Source organism: Stegodyphus dumicola, chromosome 2, assembly GCF_044657685.1.
Source record: "Stegodyphus dumicola isolate Sdum_Otavi_A_Nest chromosome 2, ASM4465768v1".
In the NCBI taxonomy this organism is placed as follows: domain Eukaryota; kingdom Metazoa; phylum Arthropoda; class Arachnida; order Araneae; family Eresidae; genus Stegodyphus; species Stegodyphus dumicola.
Genome location: NC_140769.1, coordinates 236,274,689 through 236,301,995, shown reverse-complemented (window position 1 = coordinate 236,301,995; position 27,307 = coordinate 236,274,689). Strand labels below are relative to the sequence as shown.

The 27,307-nt window shown below is 32.4% G+C and overlaps 1 protein-coding gene across 1 annotated transcript in view; it reads left to right on the top strand.

Moving 5' to 3' along the window:
- Nucleotides 1-27,307, top strand: part of LOC118200743 (uncharacterized) — a 176,968-nt gene that overhangs the window by 10,409 nt on the left and 139,252 nt on the right. Inside the window, exons 4-5 of the mRNA XM_085810269.1 lie at nt 6,319-6,410; nt 24,444-24,533. Coding sequence (XP_085666395.1) covers nt 6,319-6,410; nt 24,444-24,533 — 182 coding nt within the window. The remainder of the gene's footprint in view (nt 1-6,318; nt 6,411-24,443; nt 24,534-27,307) is intronic.

Sequence of the window (27,307 nt, the reverse complement as noted above, 5' to 3'; positions counted from 1 at the left end):
TTTTTTGCAATTCCGTGTTTTGTTTAATGGACATCAAAACATGCTTTCACTTTTTAGATCTTGTTGCAGCTCCAGAATTAAAAACTCCTTTTGACATAATGGAAAGTTCAAACTTTAATTTTCACAAAATTATTGTGATAATAACAGCCTGCAAAAAATAATAAGCTGGATCAAATCGCAAAGTAAAGGTAGAGCGCAATATGCTATATTAACTGAAATTCCTTGGAATGGGTAAAATATTAATTAATATAGCTTAATAGCTTCCGCTATACTTTATTGGCTATGTATCATGAGATTGTCAACAAAAGACAAATTGTTTTGCTGAATTTCGTCTTGCTTTTATTGTGCACTGAGAAAATTAAGCATGAATTGTATTAGTTTAGTTATTTTTATACTTATGTCTATTTCTTGTACATGTTCAAGGCTTATCTGAGTCCTGAATAAATTCTCACATACACTTAAGGCTTATTAAAGGCTGACCCTGGATATCATATCATACCACCTGATTCAGTCTTTGAAGGTCCTGAATTCTGCTTCCAAGCGTGTCCCTAAGTTCTAAATTTTTGTTGCCTCTACATTTTGGGTTCAAGTCTTTACCCTAAATTCTAAAAATTTTGTCATCTCTTGATTCTGTTGCTCGGTGCTTCTATATTTTATCTTCCCTAAAGTCTGCCGCCCTTTGCAGCCATACGGGCTCTGGTGCTGGCTCTGGGTTTATGTGAATAAAAAATAAGTTATTAATTCAAATAGCAGTAAATGCAATCTGTTGGCCTATGAATATCATTAACAAAATGTATTTTTAGCATTTGGAAAGTAATGTTTGCTAAATTTTTCCTCATCAACATTTCTTAGTACATTTAATTTAAATCTTTACTCATCATCAAGTGTAATGTGAACATAAAAAAATATTATATTCTTTGTTATTCAATTATTAGTATTAAAAAAATTTTTTTAGACATCATTGCATGAGTCATTATTCAAGTTGTCATGTGTTGATAAACATGCGGTGAAGAAAGCAAAATATAATAAATAAGGATTTACCTGGTTGGTGTCAGGGACATAAAATATTAGTCTGTGTAAAATCAATGATGTTTCTATGTAGGATGTTTTGGCTTAAGATGTATGCCAAACAGATACGCAGCTATGGAGCCAAATTATTGATCACACAAATTTATGCTACAAGGAATTTTTTTCTTCAATAATGAGGTATTTTATTTAGTGCCGGAGTGAAATTAAGAATCAGGACTCTTCACATGTTTTATTATGGGGGTGAGGCTGAGGCAAGTCAAATGTCCATGCATAAAGCATTAAAAAAAAAAAAAAAGTTCTTGGTGGCTTTGAGGTCCGGATTTTAGATCATTCCAGATATTGGATGTCCAGATCTCGCACTTTGTACTGTACTATATTTCCTTCTACTAAATACATTCTCATCAATTTCAACAGTAATATCCAAGCCACCCAACATTTCACTCTTTGTCTGCGTTATATCGACACAAATATCGAGACAAAAATTCTTCCATACGCATGTAATGTAGATATAAGTCATTGCTTACATCTACTTTATTTTTTACTAAGCTCATTTTTACCTCAAAAAACCGTAAGTAAGGTAGTTGACCAGCTAAGGCAAATTTCTCATTCACTTGTCAACAGTATTAGCTGTGGAGAAAGTAATTAATTTTTTCGTAGTTAGCAAAATTCTTCAACTGCCTACCTAGCTAGTGATGACTTTTTTTACCAAAAAAAGTTGTAATATAAAATTATTATAAATAATTTAGAAAAATGCGTTTCTTTTCCAGTAGTTGGCCACCTAAAAAAATGAAATCTCTAGTAGTTGACCATGTGCTCAGAAAGTTTCCAATGCAGAAAGGATGATATTGTTAGTTAATAAATATAATTATTTAACACATGTTTATTGGCTTTCATATATTTTATCAAAACATAAACTAAAAACCCATGCAAACATACATACCCATTGTAAAACCCATACAAAATATTACTTAATATTCAAGGACCTTCAAGATTTTAAGTGCTCATACTGAAGTGTTCATAGAAACAATCAATCCTTCAAGAAATCAAACTCGGGCATACTATACGCATTATGAGTCTTGTTCGTTTTTCGTGGCTCACCAATATGGAAAACAACATCCTTCCACTCATATGTCAAAATATCAGGCTTTTCTGGCCACTGCCGTAATCTTCTACACCTTTTTATTGAACTGATTGTGGCTTCTTTCTTTGTGGCATGCATTATCTTTCCTGGGTAATATACACCTTCATAGACAAATAGAATGAATTCATCGATTTTTCTCTCGACAGGTAAAAGGTTATTTCTAGAAAACTGTTCATTTCCATGGCTCAGCTCTTCATCACTTTCATCTGAATCAGAATTTTCATTAGTGGAAATTGAACTCTTAGATGGAGTGTGTACAAATTTGTTTGCCTTATTTTCTTTTGCTTCTTCTCTTTGTTCTTTTTTCCTTTGCATTTCATTAGCTCTCTCTTTTTTTAGTCTTTCCTCTTCTTTTTTCTTTTCGATTTTTTTTTTTTGAAGTAATCATGGAATTGCTTTCCAGAAACTACAGTTGGTATCTTTTCTTTACAAGTTCTTCTTTTCTTCAGATTTGTTTCCTTGTCTTCATAGAAGAAATGTCTTTTAAATGGACTTGGACTTTCATCCCTGGAGATCTTAAAATGTATTTCTTCTTCTAATAATATCATTATCAAGATTCAAAAAGAACTGAAAAACCTAAAAGATAAAAATATTTCAGTTGCATTTTCATTTGTTCATGGTCATACAGGTGTTGTTGAGAACGGACAAGCCGATTTCCTTGCTAAGGCTGCGACTAAGCGGGAAATTGACACTTTTGACAATATCCCTAATTCCTTTTATAAGAAGGTCATGTATGAGAGTATTGTGGAGTCGTGGAACCATGAATTCACAGACTATAAATTAACCCAATTTCTTACTGGCCATGTAAATTTCAAAAGTTATTTGAATAGATTTAAGTTGAGCTCCGAGTCTGTCTGTGATTGTAGCCTCGGTGGAGAGGAGAATATTGAACATGTGCTTCTTCCATGTCCTAAATATAAGAACGAAAGAAAAGTCTTGAAACTGGAACTGAAAAACTTTAATATTAACTGGCCTCCAGAATTTTACCAGTTTATTTCCGAAAGAAGTGCTTTTCACACTTTTTGTCAATTTATTGTGAAACTTTGTAATCATCCTTAATTTTACTTCAGTTTTTTCTTCTGTTTATTTTGTATTGTGTTTCATACTTACTTCTGTAAGCCCCATGTGATACTATGTGGTATATGGGGAACTTATTGTGTTTCTTTAAATAATAATAAAAAAAATGGACTTGGTACCTTTTGTGAAGGACCTGCAGGATTGGTGTAGTACGAGGTGCTTGCTCTGCTTTGGGAAGGAACATCTCTTGATGCGGCCACTTGGTTGGGTAGTGCAGTTGGAAAAGTGGGACTGTTTGTTGGTAGCTCAACAATTGCAATGTTCTCATCATCGAGTGATCTGGGATTCATGTCATTTTCATAGGTAGTCTCAGTTATTGGAATCAAAGAATCATCTTCGTGTGGTAGTGTTGTATCTTCAAGCGTGTTAATATCATTCAACATTTCCTCTGCTTGGTGTATTAATTCAGCTGGCGAAATGGAGTCATCAAGAAGATTCGTATCATGAAGTTGAGCTGGGTCCAATGTTATTGTTTTTATCTACACAGTTACCATAACTTTCCAACTCTGTTTGCATCTTTTTCCATAGTAAGAACAGCACTGTGTCCTTTACATCCCCTTCCCATGTTTCTGACGAGTGCTGAAAACTATCAGTTTTGTCTGTTTCAATGGTTTCATTTAGAAATTTGAAACCATCTTTAAGTACTTATTTCGAGTCAGGTGCATTTCGGCATTTGAGTTATTATTTACATCTTCTTTTCCAGGTACATGAACAGCTGAGAGATTCCAAGGACATAAACCACATTTACAAAATCCATTACACAGAATATCTTTAGTGATTCATTCATCAATCACATCCTTGAGCAACTTTGGAAAATCTTTCTTCTTCAATGTTGGGGCGTCAAGGTTGTTAATCTTCCAGTCATGAACTTTATTCCTCCAGCACTCTTTCAGAGTTCCAAGACAATGCCATGACTGTCACAAAATTTGCTTGTTTGCAAGCTTAAGTGGGAAGAATGCCCGTCAATGAACAATATAATTGGTAATGTGATTTGTGCTTCTACCAACCATATGTAAAATATATTGGCAAAGAATTCAAGAAAGGCTTCGCAAGTCATTCAACCTGAGTTGGTCTTTCCAATACCCCATCCTGTTGGGAAATTTTCAACAATATCTTGAGGAACACGTTTGTATTTGAACACATCTGTCGTAGGAGCAACAAGCCCACTTGCACTGGCTGTTACTAAGACAGTTACACATTCTTTCTCGTCTGCATTAACTTGCTGATAAACCGTTTTTGTACGAGAATTGTACGAGGAACACCGAATTTCTTAGCAGCTTCTCTTCTTGGTGTTTTATGTAGTAAAATGTCATTCACCGCTTTTAGGAAAGTCTCTTCTGTATAATTTCAAAAATTATTTTTCGTAGGAGGCACCATAAAATTTGAATAGCCTAAAAAGTCAAAAAAGTAAGGTAATTCAGAAGTTGACCGTGGGGTCAACTACTGGAAAAAGCAGTGATAAGGACTTGCTAATTTGAGGCATTAAGGTAAACACATTTTCCTATAACATTACACGCATTCCTACATTGAGAAAAAGTTTTTTTTAAACGTCAGTAGTTGACCACCATGGTTAACTTCTGAACATCAACAATTAGTAGATCCAGTAGTTGACCACAATAAAAAATAGATAAAGGGACGAGTAAACCACATAACTTATGGGTCATTTTGTTTAATAATACATTCACTTAATAAATATTTGATTGCCGAATTGAATAATACAAATAAATAACTGTACTTACACAAAAACCGAAGTCAATCCCTAACCGAAATTGGTAATCAGGCGGCAAGAATTAGCAGGATCTGGGAGAGCACAAGTTTCACTGTCAGCCATTACTTAACTGAAAGGCATATCAACTGGGAGTTGATAAAATGTGATACTAGATGGCAGTAGCGTCTTATAAGCAGGTTTGCATGAACGCCAAACCAAAATATCCCTTATTTTGAAGCTTTTCCCCTGAAATGGTTAATTACTAGTGCATGGTCAACTTTTGGTCCCTCTACCTTATGTATTCTTTACAGACCTTTTAGTATACTGCTTGCCCTTTCCGTTTATGCAATAAACCAATTAGAAAAAAGCATCCATTTGGAATTTGCACTCCACAAAGTGCATTGGAACATTTGTATTTTGATGCAATTAGTCTTTCTCCATACTATGTCATTCAAGCATACTTTGCATGCCCTTACTCTCTTAAAAAAGTCTCGGATTCAGCTTACCATTCATTCTGATGTGTTCAAACACAGTCTTGGCAAAACGGGGGGGGGAATGTTTGAATTTTTTTGTAGTTTGTTTTATCTGGTAACTTGGGAAACAAACAATTTTTCTTTTGCAAGATTGCATGACCAGATTACTAGAATACACATTTGTACCAAAAAATATTTTCAGATTTAACTTACCTCTCATACTTAAACTTGTTTGTATTGCAGATTTACTTACCATGTATGATGTAATATTTAAGATAAGTAAGAGTTAGCAGCATTGGGTTTATAGCCATTTTGTGGGTCTAACATAAGGGAAACCCTATTCTGAAATTGCATTGAGGATTGCAAATGTCATTTTTCGACAAGATACTGCCTAGCTGCTGAGCTTGTGCTGGTGTGCAAGTGCTGTTTTGGCCAGATTGATCCATTGATCTCTCAGCAACTGAGCATTTTGTGGAGCATAATTAGTTATCATTTGCATACTTCCTATCCATCGTGAAATAAAAAGAGCTGTGAGGTCACATCAACAACACATTGCGCACCGTTCTAAAGAACATGATTCAGACATTCATTGGTTCAAGCCAAAAGCTGAGCTAAAATATATTACTCAATGAGACCACAAATCTTATTTGTATCTCTGTATATCTAAGTGCCTTATTGTTGCGCATCTTTAAATATTATACCATCTGTTAAATGCTTGATTTTCTAATTTTTATTCAAAGTTCTGTGCATTTCTAATCATTCTTTCATGAGTTGGTATTTTCTGTGCCATGCAGTGCGTAAAATGTATTCGAAATCAGTTATAATTAATTTTTACCCCCTGAAACTTTTATCTCCTAACTTAACTATTTTGAATTTTTGAACTATTTCAGGGAGGTAGAAGAAAATGCGTTAGTCCAGTGGCAAGCCAAAGATTCTAAGGTTGTTTATCAGATAACTTCTCCTTCAGTAAAATTTCGATATGGTAAGTATGGACAAATGATTTCCATGAATGTCCCCATTGGTTTGTGTTTATAGACTTTGCTGTCATATATTTAAATTATTCCATTTACAAAAATGTGATATTTTTTTTATATTTTTTAACTACAATGGTAATTATGAGGGAAATATAAACAATTTTGTTAAAATTAATGAATTTTTTTTTTTTACTTTTAACTTTCATTTCACATCTTCATTTAGAAAGTTGAATGCCACAAATTATTAAATATTTTTTAAATTATTAATCTGAAAATATTGGGTTTTAATGAAAGTTTCCCACCACCGCAAATATTGTCTGTGCAAGCAGTTCTCATTGGCGTGTTTAATCATATTTTGTCAAATGATTTTTGACATTTGAAAGAAAGAGGCTTGCTTTAGAACACTGTGTTGTGAAATTTGTAAAAAAAAATATTGTTATCATTAAGTACAAGGTGTCTGAAACCGAACTATCATGCTACCGGATTAGAACCATCATGTACTTCTGGTTCGGTTGCGAAAAGTCAGCTAGTGCTGCATCAGGCTCATCTATTTACTAGAAAAATGTAATGTAAAATTCCTTACCTGCTGCATCATCAGTATTCGCGATGCCAGGTGTCTAATAATTAAGTTTCTCAGTAAGAGTTTCTATTAGAATTAACAAGCCATTTTGTCTTTTACAAATTTATTCAAAGGAACATTTATGTACATTATTTACAAGGTAGGTGATAATTTTAAAACAGTACATTTTAATTGTTTTTCTGAGGCAGAAGTTTTGTCTTTATGTTCCTCAGAGAGTTCAAAACTAGTCTCGTTCTCAAATCTCAATAAGAGAAAAATAAGGGAAGAATGCCTGCCATCTAGTGGCAAGAATGGGACAGCTAAGAGAATGTCACCAAATCATGTGTATAGCTTTAGGTACTAATGTTTCATCATATGACGCTGTGAAGGTTTGGTTCTGAAAGTTCAAAAACAAGAACTATGACATTTAAGAAGCAGAGTGCTCTGGCCAGCCTACTGATGTTAATGAGGCCCGCTTGCGAGAACTTGTGGAAGAAGATCTGTGTGAAACCACCTGCTAAATAGTTAGTGCCATGTCCATTAGTCGTGCTGTGCATAACATAAACTTGATGTACACGTTCAGTCGCTGGAGGCTGCATGAGCAAACTCAAGCAGATAAGGGCAGACTTGTTTGGGCCTGCACTAATCTGCTCGAATGTCAACACAAGGACAAAATTCTGGATCGGATGGTCACTTGTGATGAAAAGCTGATTTATTTCAACAACACAGGCCAAAGAGAGGGTTGGTCTGTGCTCGGTGACTAACAAAAAGATTATCCTTTTTAGCTGGTAAGTGCTGAGGTATTATCCACAAAGATTATCTGGAAAAAGGTAAAAGCCTCAAGAGTAAGGTATACAGCAAGATGCTATTCTGTATTGACGTTGCTATCAAGAAAAAACATCAAACTGAGCTCTGGCACAAAAAGGTAATGTTCCGTCAAGATAATGCATAACCAAATGTGTCTGCATTCACCGGCTGGACTATGTAAGGACTCGATCTTTTGCCACACCCACTATATAGCCCTGACATCTCTCTTTCGGACTTCTACCTTTTTTTCATACCTGCAGCTACATCTTGCAAGTGCTATCTTCCATTCTGCTCTATCCGTCTTAAATGAGGTTGATCTGTTTTTGAACTCGTGGCCATCAAGTTTTTGGGCTGAAGGCTTTAAAAAAACTACCAAAATATTGACAGAAAGTCATAGATTTGGGCGATGATTACTACCTGCACTAAAGGTACTGCTTTCATGTTTTTTCCAGTAACTTCATTAAGAACATTTTTGGCGGAAATTTTTCATTACAATCCAGACATATTTTATTTACTGAATTGATTTTAATCCAAAATTCATATATATATATATATAAGCAAAAAAATTTTTATTTCAATGAATTTTAAAATTCATTCAGAAGGACCATAAAGAAAAATCCTGCTTAATTGCTGAATTCTAAATTTCACTTCAAAGTTTCTAGGAGATAATTTCCTTAATTTTTCTCTATTACTGTATTGAATTATATATGGATGAAGGAAGCGGGGTGGTAACAGGCGATCTTTATTGGGCAGCATGGCTTTAGAAGGCAGGATAGCAATATCTGTATTAGCAATGTAACAGGCAATCTTCAGAAGATGTCACCATTCATAATTCATAAATATATACTCTTAAATTGGAGAATGAAAGCTAACAAACAGCTGTGTTCTGGTGACCTGCTTATTGAAATTTCTTTATCTCAATCTGTTATGTTCTTTGGATTAAAAATACTTGGGCTAGTTGACAACAGTGTTTTAGAGAATAAAGCTCTATAGTTATGGCATATTTTCTAAGATCAGTTTCCTCATTGTATCAGAGGAGGAACTTATCTTTAAGCTTTTCAGCCATAATGTCTGTTGTTAGGTGGATCAAGATGCACAGATGTAGTTCGTTGATCAATATCTAGCCTGTAATTCTGACCTTCTGTTTACCTGATCTTTTAAAAAGTATTAAGGTAGGGTCTTAATAGCTTACATAACAAACACTTTGTGTTTTCAGTGCCATTGCTGTGGCCATTTAAAGATGTCCAGTCAATGTAAACTATTAGGTGCTTGTTGCTCTGTTGAAGGCCATGGCAGTGATAATTGTAATGCTGAGCCACTATGTGCAAATTGTGAAGGGAAGCCCTAGCATTCTCTCAAATGTGCCCAAAATGGAAATCTGAAAAGGAGATACAGATGATAAATGTAACTAGGATTTTTTGTTTTGCAGATGCAAGATTAGTACAGTCAAAAGTCTTTAATCCGGACTCGTCGGGACTTCGGCGATTCCAGATTATCGGTTTTTCCGGATTATAAATCATCAATTTAAATCTGGTAAGATGGCATGCAGAAATTATAAAATAAAAAATATGAAACCATAATTTATGAAATAGAGAGCAATTATGATCTAAAGGGTATCAAAATTTACAAAAAAAAAAAGCTTAATATTTATTTGTTTACTTTATGAAACATTTCTTTCAACGCGCACATGCGTAAAGCATACATTACGCATAGTCGAAATTAGAAAATTGCAACCAAAAAACTATTTGATGTGTATTCGTGATATTTATAATGACGAGGAATTTGATTTAAATCATATCAAAGACGGAGTACATCGAGATGAAATACTGCATTTAGTAAGGAATTATAAGCCGAATAAAATAAAAACATCTGCCCTGAAGATAAGGATAGTGCTGACAGATCAACTTCCAGTTCATTGTGGGCCGCGATGTCCCCCCCCTTGCTGCAGAGCAGCGTGAAATTGGTAAACAGATTTCGGAATGGTTAGAGAAACAAAGGGTATGCCTTTATCCATTTTTTGCAGCAATTCCACTTTATGTTTGATGAATATCGAAACATGCTTTTGCTTTGTAGATCCTTTGGCAGCTCCAGAATTGGAAATTCGTTTTGACATAATCAAAAGTTCAAGCTTACTTTTATAAAATTGCTCTAACAGTCTGCAAAAAATAAGCTGGATCCAATTCGAAGATTAAGGAACAACGCAATCTGCAAATAATTTTAGCTTAGCTTATACTGTCCGTTATATATTAAACACACATTCATAAACGTATTATACGCATGCGTAAAGGTATTATGCACATACAAAATTGCATTATGCATTTACGCATGCACAGAAAGTTTGTAGCTTTGAAATCCGGATTATGAACATCCGAATTAAAGACTTTTGACTGTAGTAGAGTTGTAGCTGTGTAAAAATTTATCATATGCCAATGCTATGTAATTTGTCAAATCAATAGGCAAACAAAAACTACAGTATGCATACTAAATTTACAAGAAAACACAACACAAAAATTAATAACAAAAACATCAAATAATAAAGAAATAAATGATAATCAAATTGAAAGTATTAACGAAAAAAAGAAAATTTCTAAAGCTTTCAAATCTAAATGTGAACTTCTTGGACTCTGAGATGAATGTGGAAGAGGAACTTGATATTTGAAACATCTTCTTTTACATTAAATCAAGAAAAACCATCAGAAAAACATTATGCATACTGGCCAGTCTCATTTCATGAAATTGTCATGCCTTCCATTAAAGTTTCTCAGATTTTGTACTTTATTATGTTTCATATGAAGCAAAGTGAAAAAAAATCAAGATTACTTAATTAAAATTAAGATTACTTAGTTTCTAAAATTCAAATGTATTTTAAATGATATATATATTAACCCTCTGACTGCTCAATTTGTAGACCAAAATCACTTCCAAAATTGCGCTTTTTTTTGTTTTTCCTCCATATTTTAAATCTATATATATATAGGAAAATTGAAAAATGCATTTTTTCTTTCTAGAAAATATTTTTTATATAGATTTTTATCATGAGAAACTAAGTTGCCAGAAAAACCAATTTCAGACGTTAATCAAAAAAAAAAAAAAAAAAAAAAAAATTAAAAAATATAAAGCGCTGAGGAAAAAATACCTTAAAAATGCTGTTTAGTATGATAGAGTTCAAACTTTACAGTCTTTGCACCAGATTCAATAAATCTAATTAATAATCAATCTAATTATTAATCTAATGAATAATTCAATAATTTAATTAAGTAATCAACATAATCACTGAACATTTTCTAGCAGCCATTTCTGTAAGCAAAAAGTGAAGTTTGAGCGCTAATACCACGTGCCTTCAAATGCCGCAATTTAGTGGACAACTAACAATATGTGTTGGCCAAAATGCAAACTAAACACCTAATACTGTATATAATTTATTTCAATGGTTAATCGGGGAAAAAACGGGATTCGCTCCTCAAAAGGAAGAAAAACATATGCCCGCGGAAATCGCGGGATGATCAGCCAGAGGGTTAAATATTCAGGAACGTATTTATTATATTAATGCACTGTAATACAGTCAAAAGTCTTTAATCCGGACATCCATAATCCGGAATGATCTATAATCCAGACCTCAAAGCTACAAACTTTCTGCGCATGCGTCAACTCATAATGTGTCCACGCATGCGCTAATACGTTTACGCATGCGTGTTTAATGTATAACGGGCGGTATAAGCTAAGCTAAAATTATCTAATTATCTATTTCAGTTAATGTTGCAGATTGCGTTGTTCCTTAATCTTCTAATTGAATCCAGCTTATTATTTTTTGCAAACTGTTAGAGCAGTTTTATAAAAGTAAGCTTGAACTTTCTATTATATCAAAGAGAATTTCTGATATATATTTACTAATATGTAAAGGATTTACAAAGTGAAAGTATATTTCGAAGTTCATTAAACAAAAAGTGGAATTGCTGCAAAAAATGGATAAAGGCATATCCTTTGTTTATCTAAACTTTAACATTTGTTTATCTAAACCATGGAGGTAGGAAAGGGAGGAGGGGCCAACCCGCGCTAAAAGTGAAGCACTGCTTTGAAGCTTGGGTCATGCGTGAACGCATGCGCATAATACGTTTACGCATGCACGTTTAATGTTTAACGGATGGCATAAGCTAAGCTAAAATTATCTAATTATCTATTTCAGTTAATATTGCAGATTGCATTGTTCCTTAATCTTCTAATTGGATGCGGCTTATTATTTTTTTGCAGACTGTCAGAGCAATTTTATAAAAGTAAGCTTGAACTTTCGATTATGTCAAAAAGGGTTTCCGATTCTGGAGCTGCTAAAGGATCTACAAAGCGAAAACATGTTTTGATGTCAATCAAACAAAAAGTGGAATTGCTGCAAAAAATGGATAAAGGCATATCCTTTGATTCTCTAACCATTCCAAAATATGTTTATCAATTTTACAATGCTCTGTGGGGGGATGACGTGGCAGGCATTGAATTGGAAGTTGATCTGTCAGCACTATCCTTATCTTCAGGGCAGATGTTTTTATTTTATTCGGCTTATAATTCCTTACTAAATGCATAGACTCCAACTACTACGGATTCTCCGTAGTTTCTACGGAAATTCATGAAAAACTATGAGCTACGAAAAGTATGGAAAAAACTACGGATTTTACAGAAACAAGAGTAGGAGAACCAGTACGCAAAACGGAACCAACTAATTCATCCGATGATTGGCTGAATACTCGTGTTATCATATATCACGTGTTGAGTGCGTAATCATATATCACGTGTTGAGTGCGTACCTAGCTTTTGAAGAATTAGCCAATCGTAGATCAGTAACTCCAACCGTTAACGACTTGTCAATAGTTCCACCCAATTGTCTGTCTCCCAGGTTCCTCGCTGATGCGTGTTTAGGCTGCATTCGGCTGCATTGTGTAGTTTACGGCGAGAGCTTAGCGTGTGTCTTGTGAACTGTGAATGAGGTGAAAGATTTTTAATCATAATGCTGCCTCGAACGAAGAAGCCAAAATTATCAAAGCAGAAGTTTAAAGATTCATATTCTTCAGAATTTCCATGCATTAAAGCGTCCGAAATTTCTGTGAATCACGTACACTGCAGTGTATGCAACAAAGACTTCTCAGTTGCTCATGGCGGAAAAGATGACTGTAAACGGCATGTGTTTTCTCAAAAGCATATAGAACTTGGCACCGTAAAATCTAAAGAAATAACAAATTTCTTAATAAAAGATGATGAAACAGATCCTATAAAAGTCGAATGCTATTTTGTTCGTTTTTTAATTGAACATAATCTACCGCTTTCTGTTTCGGATCATTCCAAAGAGCTTTTCAAAGCAATGTTTCCGGATTCTGCCATAGCAAAAAAATTTAGCTGCGGTCATACCAAAACTGCTGCTATTGTGAAAACGCTTGCAGAAAATACTGTTGCTGATATTATAAAATCAGTGTGCAGTACATCATTTTCTCTAAGTACTGATGGAAGTAATGATAACAATGATAACAAACTGTACCCATTGGTTATAACATACTACAGTAAAGAAAAGGGAGGGATAATTACTTCATTGATTTCTATTTTAGAATGCACGAATAATACAGGAGAAGGTATTTTTAATTGTATAAATGAAAACTTTAAAAACAAAGGTTTAGAATGGAAAAATTGCTTATCATTTTCTTCAGATAATGCTAGTAATATGATTGGAAAGTTTAAAGGTGTAGCATCATTTATCAAAATGCATCAACCAAGTATAATCACCCGAGGTTGTCCGTGCCACCTCTTGCATATAGCTGCAAAAAAAGCTACTGAAAAATTAATTGGCTCAGAAATTGAAATGTTGATAATAGATATATATTTTTACTTGGAGAAAAGTTCGAAACGGAAGCATAGCTTCAAAGTTGCTCAACAAATTTTGGGACAGAATGCAAAATCTCATAAAATTTTGAAATATTGCAGTACGAGATGGTTGTCTCTTTTAGAATCTATAACAAGGATTTTGGAACAGTGGGATGCTGTGATAAATTTTTTTGGAGATAAACCAGATAACAGTGAGAATGAAGGAAAGAGATTGCAAAACATTAAAAAAATTTTACAGTCACCGACCACCAAATTGTACTTGTTATTTTTGAAAAATACTTTGCCTTTGTTTATAACAGTAAATATTAATTTGCAACAACAAGCTCCTTATATACATAAATTGAGAAGAGAACTTTTTGAACTTTTAATGAATTTATTTGTTAGATTCGTAAAGCCATCAGTAATTTCTAAAGAAAATGAAGATGTTACTCTAATGTCTATTCCATTTCAGAAGTATAGTAAACAAAAAGAAAATGAAAATTTAGTGATTGGTGCGGAAACAAGACTATATTTAAAAAATGCCAAGTTGAATGAAAGTGAAGTGAAATCATTTTTCAATTCTGTGCGAGCTTTTTTTGTAACTGCATGTTCATATATAATTGATAAATTTCCACTGAGTGATCCGTTTCTAAAACATGCTGAAGTTGCTGACATCAACTTGAGAACTGAAGTCTCATTTTCATCTGTTCTTTACTTGATGAATACTTTTCCATCCATTATTGATGAAAAATGTCTTAATCAAGTAGAAATTGAATTTTCCATGTATCAAGTAGATGATTTGAAAGAAATTGTAGATTTGCGTAATGATATAGCATGGGGAGAAATTGCCAAATTAAAAAATATGAATGGGTGTATTAAATACAAAGTATTGCCTTCTGTAATGCTTGCTGTCTTAATAATACCTCATTCAACTGCAGCTTGCGAAAGAATTTTTTCTATTGTTAAAAAAAATCAGACGGAATTTCGACCAAATTTAGGTCTTAAAACTCTTGAAGCAGTTTTGATTGAAAAAATAAATATGCAGGCAAATGAAGAACTGTGTTATAAAAAAACATTCTCAAAATCAGAACTTAAGCTTGCTAAGCATGCTACATATAAATCTTTGCATTCATAAATTATGCGTATTTTGTTTAATACTTATATGTATCATTCTTGGTTATTTAAATTTTATTTCCCTGTAGAAATCATATCCAGAATAAAGATATGATTTATAGCTTCTGATTTTTTCTATGATTAGTAGTGATTTGAAGTACTTTTTATTAGTGAATGCTTGAGGAGTTAAAAGAAAATTTCTAATTAAATGTGCATATAATTTACAAGGTATATTTTTAATTATTCAGTTTTATATGTATATGGATTTTAAATGTAATAAAATTGATTACAATTAATTATTAATTTAAAATTAATGAATGGTTAATTACAACATACGCTACGCGCACATTTTCAAAGTTGTAAAAATGTCGTTCGCGCGTTGACTACTGACAAGGTTTGCTGAAGGTTGGAGTCTATGTAAATGTAGTATTTCATCTCGAGGTTCTCCGTCTTCGATATAATTTAAATCAAATTCCTCGTCATTATAAATATCGCAATACACATCAAATAGTTTTCTAGTTGTAATTTTCTAATTTCGACTATGCGTAATGTATGCTTTAGGCATGCGCGCATTGAAAGAAATGTTTAATAAAGTAAACAAATAAATATTAAGCTTTTTTTTTTGTAAATTTTGATACCCTTTAGATCATAATTGCTCTTTATTTCATAAATTACGGTTTCATATTTTTAATTTTATAATTTCTGCATGCCATCTTACCAGATTTAAACTGATGATCTATATTCCGGAAAAACCGATAATCCGGAATCGCCGAAGTCCCGACGAGTCCAGATTAAAGACTTTTCACTGTATATACTTTTGGATAAGTGTGAAATATGTGTTTTAAGTAAAGAAAATCTCTCATGAGTAATGTAAAAATCTAATTTGAAATAATGGGTAAACCTACAGTGGGTAAAAAAAGTATTGGCAATTGCTTATAATTGATCATATTAACTAATAAAGGAAATGCTTGACAATTTTAGTTTGACCTAACACACATAGGAAGTGATAAATACACAAATGTAATGAAACTTTCATTTTAATGTGTCTTTTATACAAAATATACAACAAAAACGTAATTTTGCATGTCAAAAAAAGTATTGGCAAAGTTCTAACTGCTGTGCAAATTTTATTATGTTGAGATCACGTGTTTAGACTGATAAGAAATGTTGAGATCACATGTTTAGACTGATAAGAAACCCTGTTTGTATAAAGTCTGCAGTGCATTTTTAAAACGTTATTTTGCTAATACTGTGATAAATGGCTTCGAAGTCGAAAGGGTTGGTTTTTAATGTTAAAAACATGATTATTCAGCTCAGAAATGAGGGTCTAATGTATTGTGCTATAGGAATACAACTGAACATAAGTTTATTTACTGCTGGAAGTGTTGTAAAAAAGTTCAACAAGACAGGATCAACAGAAAATAAGATTAGAAGGGAGTGACCTCGAATATTTTCTGCAATGGGAAAACGTGGCATTTTCAAAGAGGTTAAGAGAAACCCTAAAATAAGAGTTCCCCCGTTAGCCAAAGGTGTTGCTAATACTTCGCATAAAACTTTTAGTGTACAGACTACATGGAATGTTTTACATGAAAGAAGTTATTATGGAAGGCCAGCTAGAAAGAAACCTTTCATTTTAGAAATAAACAGGAGAAAGAGATTACATTTTGCAAAATATCATATTAATTTAGCTGACGAGTTTTAGAACAGAGTTATTTTCCCCAACGAATCCAAGTTTAACATTTTCGAAAGAGATGGACAACAGTATGTGCGGAGAAAGCCAAGCTCCGAAATGAAAAAACCTCATTTAACACTGACTGTGAAATATGATTGAGAGAGTGCTGTAGTTTGGGGCTGTATTGCAGCTCCTCCCTCAAACGGAGCTGGTAATCTGCAAATTGCGTACTTCATGACTCGAAAGCGTGACTTAGGATATATATTAGATTTATATATAGCACTATTCTAACATAGGTATTTTTGCACAAAATCGGACTTTTTCTGAAATAACATACCAATTTTTTTACATATTTCGATTCTATGACTCAAATTATGCTTAGATATTAAATTTTGTAAAATTTGGCGCAAAATTTATGGAGAAATTCAACAATTTATGTTGGCGCTTTTTATTCAGTTTGTGCCAAAATTAGTTCACTTGGCGAACTTCTTGATGTGTGGCAACCTATTTTCATTTCCATTTTTACATAGTGCGTGAGAGGAAAAAAAGACTCAATCGTTCCTTCTTTTAAATAATGTTCTTTATATTATATTTTTAATTATAATTGTTATTAATTTTAAGGAATTTTTTTCTTTTTCGAATTTCATTTTAATTGTTTACTTTGCATAGTTTTTTTCGAATAACTGTTTTAAAAATTTCTATTAGAACTGCGTAGTTTAAATCAAAGGTGCATCCTTTATTATTATTTTTTAAAATAGTTTTCTTTATACTATATTTTTAGTCATAATTGCTATTATAGGTAATTTTAAAATTTTTAGACTTTTATTTTAATTGTTAGTGTTGCATTGTATCTTCAGATAATTATTTTAAAATTTTCTATTTATTCATTCGAACTGAGCATTTTAAATATATTTATTAATATAAATTTTCCAGAATTTTATTTTATTTATTTGAATAGCGTTTCTTTCGGAAGATTATTTTGTAACCCAGACTACGATGTATTTGAAAACTGCATATATTAAAAGAGAAACTACAGTAAAGCACACTTAACATGCCTTTCAATGTTCCATTCAGAAAAGATATATAAATAAGAGAGATGTATAACCGACATTTTAACTTAAAATGATTTGCATACACTGCCTTAAACAGTTTTTCTTCAGGCATTCTGCAAGTATATTAAAAAGCATCCAACTTTTCAAAACAACTTGGTATTTCTGACAATCATTTTAAATAAAGTTATCGCTGAACACTGGTAGTTCACTCCGGGCTTCGAATCCTGGTAAACGGGCTGGTTGCTTGGGCATATTCGGGGATTTTCTCATGTGTAACGTGTATGCCAGCTGGTTTCCCTTAGAAAGTTCTAAACGAAGACATCCTTTCTTTTAGGCAGATAGCCCTGCTTTGCCGTAACTTAATAATCCAATTCAATTCATTTCATCTCATCAGTATTTAAGTCAGAGCCTTTATCAATCTTTAGAGGTTAGCATTTTGAAGGTATGAGATGAAAGGAAAGGCTGGTTTCATCAAGAGGTTTTGGTTTATTTAATTATGGCAAAGCACACTAGGACTAGAAAGTCCTCCACAAAGGCATCCCTCTCATTAGCCTAATGGGAGGGATGCCTTTGTGGAGGACTTTCTAAGAGAAACTGGTTTGTATACACGTTACACATGGGAAAACCATCAAAACGCCCATGCAGCCAGCCCATTTGCGGGATTCGAATCTCGGACCGAACTACCAGTCTAAAACCGAACCATATAGTCTAAAACCAGTCGCTCTTCACTTTAATCTGCAATGATATCATTTTTGTCTTTTCTGTTAACACAAGCTGAATTGATGGTATTTACTGGTGTGCACGTCCAAGTGTTTTCTCTTTAAACACCTAAATTCTTTAAAGTACCCTGAAGATATATCAAAAGCGTCCAACTTTTTGAAACATCTTGGTATGTCTGACAGCCACATTTCCCTTCGAATTTTTGCTTACTTTTCTCTCTAAATTTCTTCTTTCCTCCTACAGTTATTTTCAGTGCTCACACAAGAAAATTAAGATTTTTCGATTGCTAGACTTCCATAAATTTTGCATTCTTGTCAATTTTTTAAAAATAAATTGCTTAACTGCATTTCAGTTGAAGACAGCTTTTCATTTTCTAGACATTTTAACTATAAACAAAGTATAGAGCAAAGTTCAAAGGATAAATATTTTAATTAAAAGATATTTTGCTAGATGGCAAAGAAATAAAACAGTCCAGCAGTGTTTATTCTGTACCACCGAGTGACCCGATTCTTATATCGGCTGAAACAGTCTAAATCATATTAAAGATCATGTTTTTTATACAATCTATAACACGAGAGAAAAATTAGCTTCTTAAAATATTCTTTCTAAGAGAATTAATATAAAAATTTATGTATATATATTGAACCACTTGCACTAAAAAGGCGTGCCACGCACGTCGAGATGGTTTTGTCTCAAACTGCGAGCGACGTGAACACCACGTTGATGGGCATTTATCGCAAAAAGGAAAATAATGTGGTGCACACATCGCCTAACATTAAGATATTTATTTCTCGAGTTACAGCTCTGGATTGCACTCGCAGACGCAGAGCAGCGTAAATGAGACGATTTACCGCTTGCTATATTGTAGCGCACGGCACCGCAATCTGTGAAGTTTAGTCGTAGCGCATGGTTAAAGCTGGGACTTGAACCAAACTGTGAAACTTTTAAAGTTTAATTTACATGGTGATTATAATTAAAGTTCCACTTTGAAATTGTCATAAAAGGAAAACTACCGCACCTAATGTCATCAAACTTGGGAATCATGTAAAAGAGGTTATGGGAATTTATTTTCCGCGGGAAAAGAAAAAAAAAAGAGTTAAAAAACTCACCACCAGGGGAAAAATGACACTGTATGCGATATTGTTAAATGAAATAAGACATGAAAACATTGGTTTAAAAAGTGTTTAATCATTTCCCAACCGTGTTACAATGCATGTTCAATGTAGCGTCCAGCATCTTCCAAAAGCAAGTTAAATCCTGTTACTGCATTTTCAACAGCAGCTCTTAGCATATCAGGAGGAATGTTACGGACATGTCGGTGTATCACATTTTTCATTTCTGCCAAATTGTTTAGATTATAGCCATATACAGTGCTTTTGAGATAACCCCATAGCCAAAAGTCACAGAGGTTGAGGTCTGGTGGGAAGCAGGGAAGTGTCGGCCTATAAGATGTTCATTCGAGTAATGTTGCCTTAGTAACTGTGCGACACATGTGAGGTGGGGTCCAGCTCTGCATAAAAATCCTAGTATCTAAAATGCCATATTACTGCAGTTTACATATCAAGAAACATTTTAACATTGACTCTAAGCGAGCTGCAATCACAGTGGTCCAGCAGTCGACTGCTCTTCAGAGAAAAATGGTTCAGTTATGAAACTAGCTCTCTATCCACTCCAAACGGTATGGAATGACTGCTATGCAATGGAATGTAGTAGGAGAATGTAATGGAATTAGGTATTTAACATAAGGGGTTTCTTTGGCCCAAATCAATTACAAGCATTTTGAATCAGTATCTTCATGTTTTAGGGCCGAATTCAGTCTTAAAAAATTACAAATTAGCGATCTGTAAGAAAACGATTTCCAGACTGTAGGCACTTGTGTGAGTTTTCACGGATGAATTTCTCACTTACACGGATGGCGCACTCGACTTTTATCGATTTTAATGTCTTTAAATGGTAATTTGCGTACTTCAAAGTTTCTTAAGGGTATACAACATATTAAATCCGTGTAACAAAAGGTTAAGTTAGATTCTGACCCATATTTCGTTTAACAATATTGCATACAACGCCATTTCCCCCCCGGTGGTGAGGTTTCGAACTTTCTTTTTTTTTGCGGAAAATAAATTCCCATGACCTCCTTTACACGGTTATCAAGTTTGATAACATTTGATCCAGTAGTTTTCCTTTTATGACCATTTCAAAGTGGACCTTTAATTACAACCACCCTGTATATTATCAAATTTTAATTTGAAGCTATACGTTGTATGTATACCTTGCGTAAGATTTCGCTTTTATGGAAAAAATAAATCAAAGCAAATATACTTAGAATAATGGACCAAAACTGAAAAAATTTTCCCTCCTTCCAAAAATAAAATATTGAGACTTCGACCTTGAATTTATTGGATTATCGAAATATTCAATTTGACTTATCTTCTAAGTCCTAGTTCCGATAACAATTCTGTAAAAAATTCCGAATTACTGAAGCTGAAGTAAAAGGTTTAGTATATATTCACTGTATGTTAATAAAGTAATGAGAGTGCAATAAAAATAGATTATAGAATTTACACTGATGCAACTTTTTGTCTGAATGCACAACATGTAATGGAAGAGAAGGCTTGTAGAGATCTGTTTTTGACATGCTTCTAAAAGTAGATGTCATTCTCCTTTTGTCTCTTCAGTGTCAAAAAACTTTCCTTTGAGAGGCAACTTTAGTTTTTGGAAAATTAAAAAATCACAGAAGACAAATTTGAAGAACATGCAGGACGACTGAGTCCACATACTTATTTTCGGAACACAAGCGGTTCTCCGATTGGTTATTGAATAATGAAAAGATGCATTGTCATGCAATACAAAACATTTGGAATACGTTTTCTAACTGAATAACGTAAGATTAAAAGCCATCTGCTTAATTCACAGCCATTTACAAGTCAATACTCGGGAAATTGCAGAATTGTTTTGATACCTGAGCTTGTAAGACAAACGTAATATCAGTGGATTTAAACACTTCTCTAATCTTCCGAGAACATTCCTTCTTTAGCTCATATTCCAAGAATATTAAGTGAATACAATTATTGCAAAAGAAATTGAATATTCATTTGCACTACGGCTTAGTAGTTTATTAACGAGTTAACAAAACTTAAATTCCGCTTTTTGTGTCTAAGAATACAACAATATTTTAAATATTTACTAATAAAATATTAAATTGGAGATTTAATTGGAGCCTCACCTGTTGCCTAGCATTTGAAGATTGTTAAGTACTAATTGTTTGTTTCGAAGTCTAACCCAGGGTGCATGGTTGGTTTTCGTAGTTTTCTAGGTTCTCTTTACAAAGGTCCTCTGTGAAAGCATCTTAACCGAATAGCTCCCATGTTCTTTCTATGTTCAAATAACCAACTAACCTAGTTTAATGGCGATTTCCAAGTGAAGTTACTAGCAAAACCCGAATACTCATTAAAAATCATGTAGCTTGGCAGTCGGGAGTAACATGAAAGATATGGCGCCAATAATTGAACTGCTGTTACAGTACGCTGTTTCTAAACTTAGATGGTCATTCCTTAATTAAATATAATTGATTTGTTATTTATTTAGATTTATTGACTTCTAATAGAGCTGACAGTAAGAATTGAAGGGAAAATAAATAATATCATGTGCAATCTTGATTAATATAATATTAGAAACATTTACATTCAGATAGAAAGTTTTTTGAAATATTTGCAATTGCTTTATAAGAAGGATTTATTAATAACCGTAATAATTACTTATTATATTACTGACGATTAGAATTCAGTTCTTGACAATTACATTCTAAATTAGAATTTTAAGGATATAATGAAAATACGCTATGCAGAAAAATACATTTTACGATAAAAAAATGAGTCGATTTTTTATGTTTAAAAACTTCTTAAATTCATTTAATTTCTTGTTAAATTCACTAAATTTCCCTCGTTGGTAATTAAATCCAGAATGTTGGGTGTCATTTATGTAATTATTCTTACTTGTCCACAGAACCTGCTGACTTATCTAGCCATTAAGTTAAGTAGCTGCGGATCATTTCTACATAACCATTGAACTTCCATTAATTCGGTCTCTAGAGGGTTGTATGTATATATCATAATTTGACTTTTATAGAAATGACTATTCTAAATCTTATGTTTCTATAAAAATACGGAGGATAGTATTAGCTGCTCTTTCAGCCGCTTCATAAGCAACAGCTTGTTTAGAAATAAATTATGCAGTTAATATCATAAAATGTTTTCGTAAAATTCAAATAAACATCAAACCAAAGTTTTAGACAATTCGATTTAAATGAAGTTAAAGTAAAGTAGCAGACGATAAAACACCGAAGATAAAAATGTACTCTTACAAGTAATTTTTTAAAAAAAAGGAAAAAAGAAATAAAAAAAAGTTAAAAATTTGAATAATATCATCTATAATTTAAAAAATAATAATTTTTCATATAGTATTAATAAATATTTATTACGCATCATTGAGCGAAAGAATTTCATATAATTAAAAATTTATTTGAAATTTAAGGTTAAAAATAGCTGTGGCAATTCACTGTAACAAAAATCCATAAACCACATTTGGCGTTATTAGCGCGCCCCCCCCAAAAAAAAAGATGCCAAATTTCAAAACGCGAAAATATGTAAATTTGTGTATATCTTAGAAAATTTTGAATTAAAAAGTCTAATTTTTTGCAGATATGCTTATCAAAGTAGTAATTAAAAATACACCTACTTTAAGATGATGGTAAAAAATTATAGGTTATAATTCAAATTGTTTTTCGAAAAATTTATAAAAATTATTTAAAAATAGAAATTTAAAAAATAAAACATAAAAAATGGGTAAATTTTATTTGGAATAAACCTAAATTTCGAAATGTGAAGGAAAATAATAAAAGTTTAATAAAAAAAGAGATATTAATCAGTATTTGCCAAATTCAATTAACATTGAGGAGCTAAAATTTTGAGAGCTAATATTTTAAAAACTACTCATACGATTTTTACAAAACTTGGCATTCTGGCATAATTTGAGTCGTAGAATCGATATACGGAAAAAAATTGTTATGTTATTTCAGAAAAAGTCCGATTTTGTGTCAAAATACCTATGTTAGAACAGTGCTATATATAAATCTAATATATATCCTAAGTCGTGCTTTCGAGACATGAAAAACGCAATTTGAATTTTGCCAATCGGCCAGTAGAACGGAAGATATAGAACTGTTTTTTTTTTTTTTTCCCCCCCTTCTTCTTCTTCTTCTTTTTTTTTTTTGAGCAGTATATGTACATTGACGTTTTGTGCCGTAACTTGAAATTCAGTGTACCCAAACGTGGCTTAGGAACATCATTTGTGTTTCAACAAGGCAATGATCCTAAACATACAGCGAACCTCACACCTGGGAGTAGTTACTCTATAATGCTTCTTGCCAGTTAAAGACACCGCCTCAATCACCTGATATAAATCTAATGAAAAATTAATGAAAATTTATTGAACCTACAAGTCAGGAAACATAAAATTTTGTGTAAAGATGAACTTAAGCTTATATTCCTGCAAGAATGGCACAAAATTCCTAATAGTACAACGAAGACTTTTTCCAATAGTACAATGGTTTTCTCTATGAGAAATAGATTATAACATAAATATATCGTTATAAATGCAAATGATGTGAATACAAAGTATTAAATTTTGTTCCCACATTTTTGCTGTATGATTTTGCCAATACTTTTTTGAACATGCAAATTTATGCTTTTATTGTATATTTTGTGTAAAAAGTATATTAAAATGAAAGTGTCATTAGATTTGTACGTTTGTTACCTTCTGCATTCTTTATGCCCAGCTAAAATTGTCAAGTATTTCCTTTATTAGCTAATATGATAAATTTTAGGCAATTGCCAATACTTTTTTTTTAACCCACTGTATATTGAGACAAATGTGGTTCTATGAAATTTATGATTTTGATGCAAAATTCATTTTACTTTTTACCATTTCATGAAATATAAATAGCACTTATATGTCTTGTATATATCCTGTATGTCAAAAATTATTGCTTGCTTTACTTTATCAAGCATTTCTGTCTTTTCTTTTTGTACCCTTCCTTTCTTGACTTTTTTTTTTTTTTTTTTTTTTAAATTTTCTTATTCTGTGAATACCACTAATTTGTGATATATATTTCCAAATAATCAAATTTCTCATAGCGATAAAGTTTGATTTCACTTGACTGAGCCATGTAATCTATTAATTAGTATTTCACTTATATATATATATATGTTTAATTTTCTTTTAGATCAAGTATTTGATAGCGAGAAAAGCAATGAAGAAGTTTATTCTGAATTTTGTTCACCTATAGTTGAATCTGTGATAGGTGGTTTCAATGGTAAGTTTCATTCTATAGTAAAATTTTAGTATAATAAAGCATGTATCTGCAATGATATATTTTATTATTTAATCTTTAATTAAAGCAAAAAATTCAGCTAAAGTAATCCTTTTAGTAGCCATTTAATCATTTTGAATAGTAGTGTTAATGGATCTTTAGAAATTTATTATGCTTGTTTTACAGTTTGTGGCAACCATTTGCAGTAATAAAATTAATCTTATTTTCATTTGTGAAGGAGATTTTGTGATTATTTAAAAGAATATATTCTTACTTTTATCCATATTTTATCTAATTTATTGAAAACTCTCTCTGTAAATAATGTTATCAAGACCTACTCAAAGTTAGCATTTTCATGGCAAAATGTTTTTTGCTGACAGTATTAAATTTAATTCTAATATATCTGTTGATAAAAAAAATCTTGCTGCCAGTTATGCAGTTCTATAAATTTTTACTTTTTTTTTCTGTTACATAAATTAATTTTCTTATTATATTTCACATCCCGAACATGAATCTGCACTTCATTTGGTTATTTAAGAAGTTACAGCAAAATTCATGTTACATTTTAAGCAATGTTCGTTCTTATTTTAAGATATTGTTCTTATTTTGTAGCTGTGAGGTCAATAATTTAGCTGTTATATTTTGGGAATGCTATTAGGCCATTTAGTTTAGCCTATATTATTTTATGTAGTTCACTTGTAACTAATGACAGAGCAAAGTCTGTATCTTAAGATATAGAGAGCTGTCATGTATCATATTCAGTGTTATGTAGCTAAGCTGAAACATTCTTGAAGAATAGATTTGAGTACACCATGCATGTGTCCAATTGATTATATTGTTGTGTGTTTCTTGATTAATGTGATCAAGATATTTTGCTGTACATTTATTTACATTTATCTACAAGCCTTATGCCACCTGGCATGTTTACAAGCCTTATGCCTCCTGGCATGTACATGATACACATAATCTGCCATCTGGCAAATGCAATGCATTATATCATTAGCAGTAATACGCCCAACACCTTGGCGTATCCGTTTCCTTAATGCTCTATAATGTGACTAACTCTTTGTGCGGTGCGCCCTCTGCATACAAATTGCCACAATCACTGAGGAAGCCAAAATACACACCAAAGGTGTTTTTTTTTTTTTTTTTTTTTTTTGTGCGTATATTACAGATAGGTGGATCTAAACAGAAATAGCAGTCTGTTGAATAATCAGTAGGTTCTTGCCATATCACGGGCACTACAAACTTCATGTGTCGATCTTTACCATATGCTCACGCTATAAGAGTAGAACATATGTAAGGAGCCCAAAGCCAGCCTGTTTTCCAACTTTTCATCTAAAGCACAAGCTTTTCATGTTTCCAGAGTAACAGCAATTTTATTAGATTTAAATGTAACTTTCTTACATATGTGGTAAAAACTACACATATGTAACATGAATTTATTTAGCACATTAACACAAAAGTTTTAATATGTATACAATGCAAAAATCCTTTATATGGAACAGTGTTATTCATTAGATATTTTTAGTTTTCTTTTTGAGGATATATATATTTTTTATGTAGGCTACTCTGGATATCTTCTCTGTCCAATATTTTAGGAAATTTTGTTTTGAAAAGAATAGTTTGCCGTCTCAAAAAGAATTCCAAAAAATTGTTCCTGATGAAAAGATACCTGTACCTGATTGTCTTTGAAATCAATAAAGTTCTTGACTAAATCTACACTAAACAAAAGGTTGATGCTTTGCTAATTTTATATTTTACTTTGGTCTATTTCTCTTTTGTTTTGAATGATACAGCACAAAGCAAGGTTGGCACATGTGCATTTGCATAGGATATGTGTCAGGCTTTGCTAACTATTAAGCTCCTGTCTCAGTTTTTACAGAGAACACCTTGAAGAGCTGCCTGAGGGTCTACCACACCTCCTTCCCTACCACCAACCTTTCAAGGATTTTCATCTCACCATGTATTATGAGTGCCCTCTTGCCACACAGACACCACTTATCCATGCCTTCTAAATCTGTATAATATAATGTGTAAAAACACTGTCCATTTAAATGATAGCTTTGATTTAAAATGTTGTATTACCACTTTATTTCTGGTAAGTATTCTCTCCTTCTTTAAAATATTAATCTCCAAGTCTTTACCTGGTTAGTATAAATTGCAGGTTAAAAAATTTAGTGAATTCTCAATATTTGTGACTGCCTCACGAGTTTTGCCTTTTTTTCTCATAATAAAATTACTACTTATCTGTATTACTTACACTTAATCCATATTTGGTGCATGCGTGTTAATGCAACAACCTCATTAAAAGTTACCAATTTTCAAAATGTTCTAAATTCTGGCAACCATGCACATAACCATTCTTCCGGCAACCATATTCGTAACAGTTCTTCATTAAGCAATGCCTTCATTTTCCTTTGCATTCTTTTTTGTTGTATTCCTTCTTCCAGCAACTATATTCGTAACAGTTCTTCATTAAGCAATGCCTTCATTTTCCTTTGCATTCTTTTTTGTTATATTCCAACTTGCAATGGCTTTTATAAACAAATCATGATATTTTTTGCCTTGGTTTTAAAATATGGGCTTGTGAAATTTTCGAGCAATAGGAGAAACTGCAGTAAAATTTATGCTGGAATACAGAATTTTACTGAAAATTTTCTGAAAAGAATAACAAGGAAATATGCTTCCTAGATAGTCACTGTCACTGGGAATTGCACAAAGCTCAGTCTCTGCAATTCTCTGATATTTTTTGAGGTAAAAAAAATTGGGTTTTT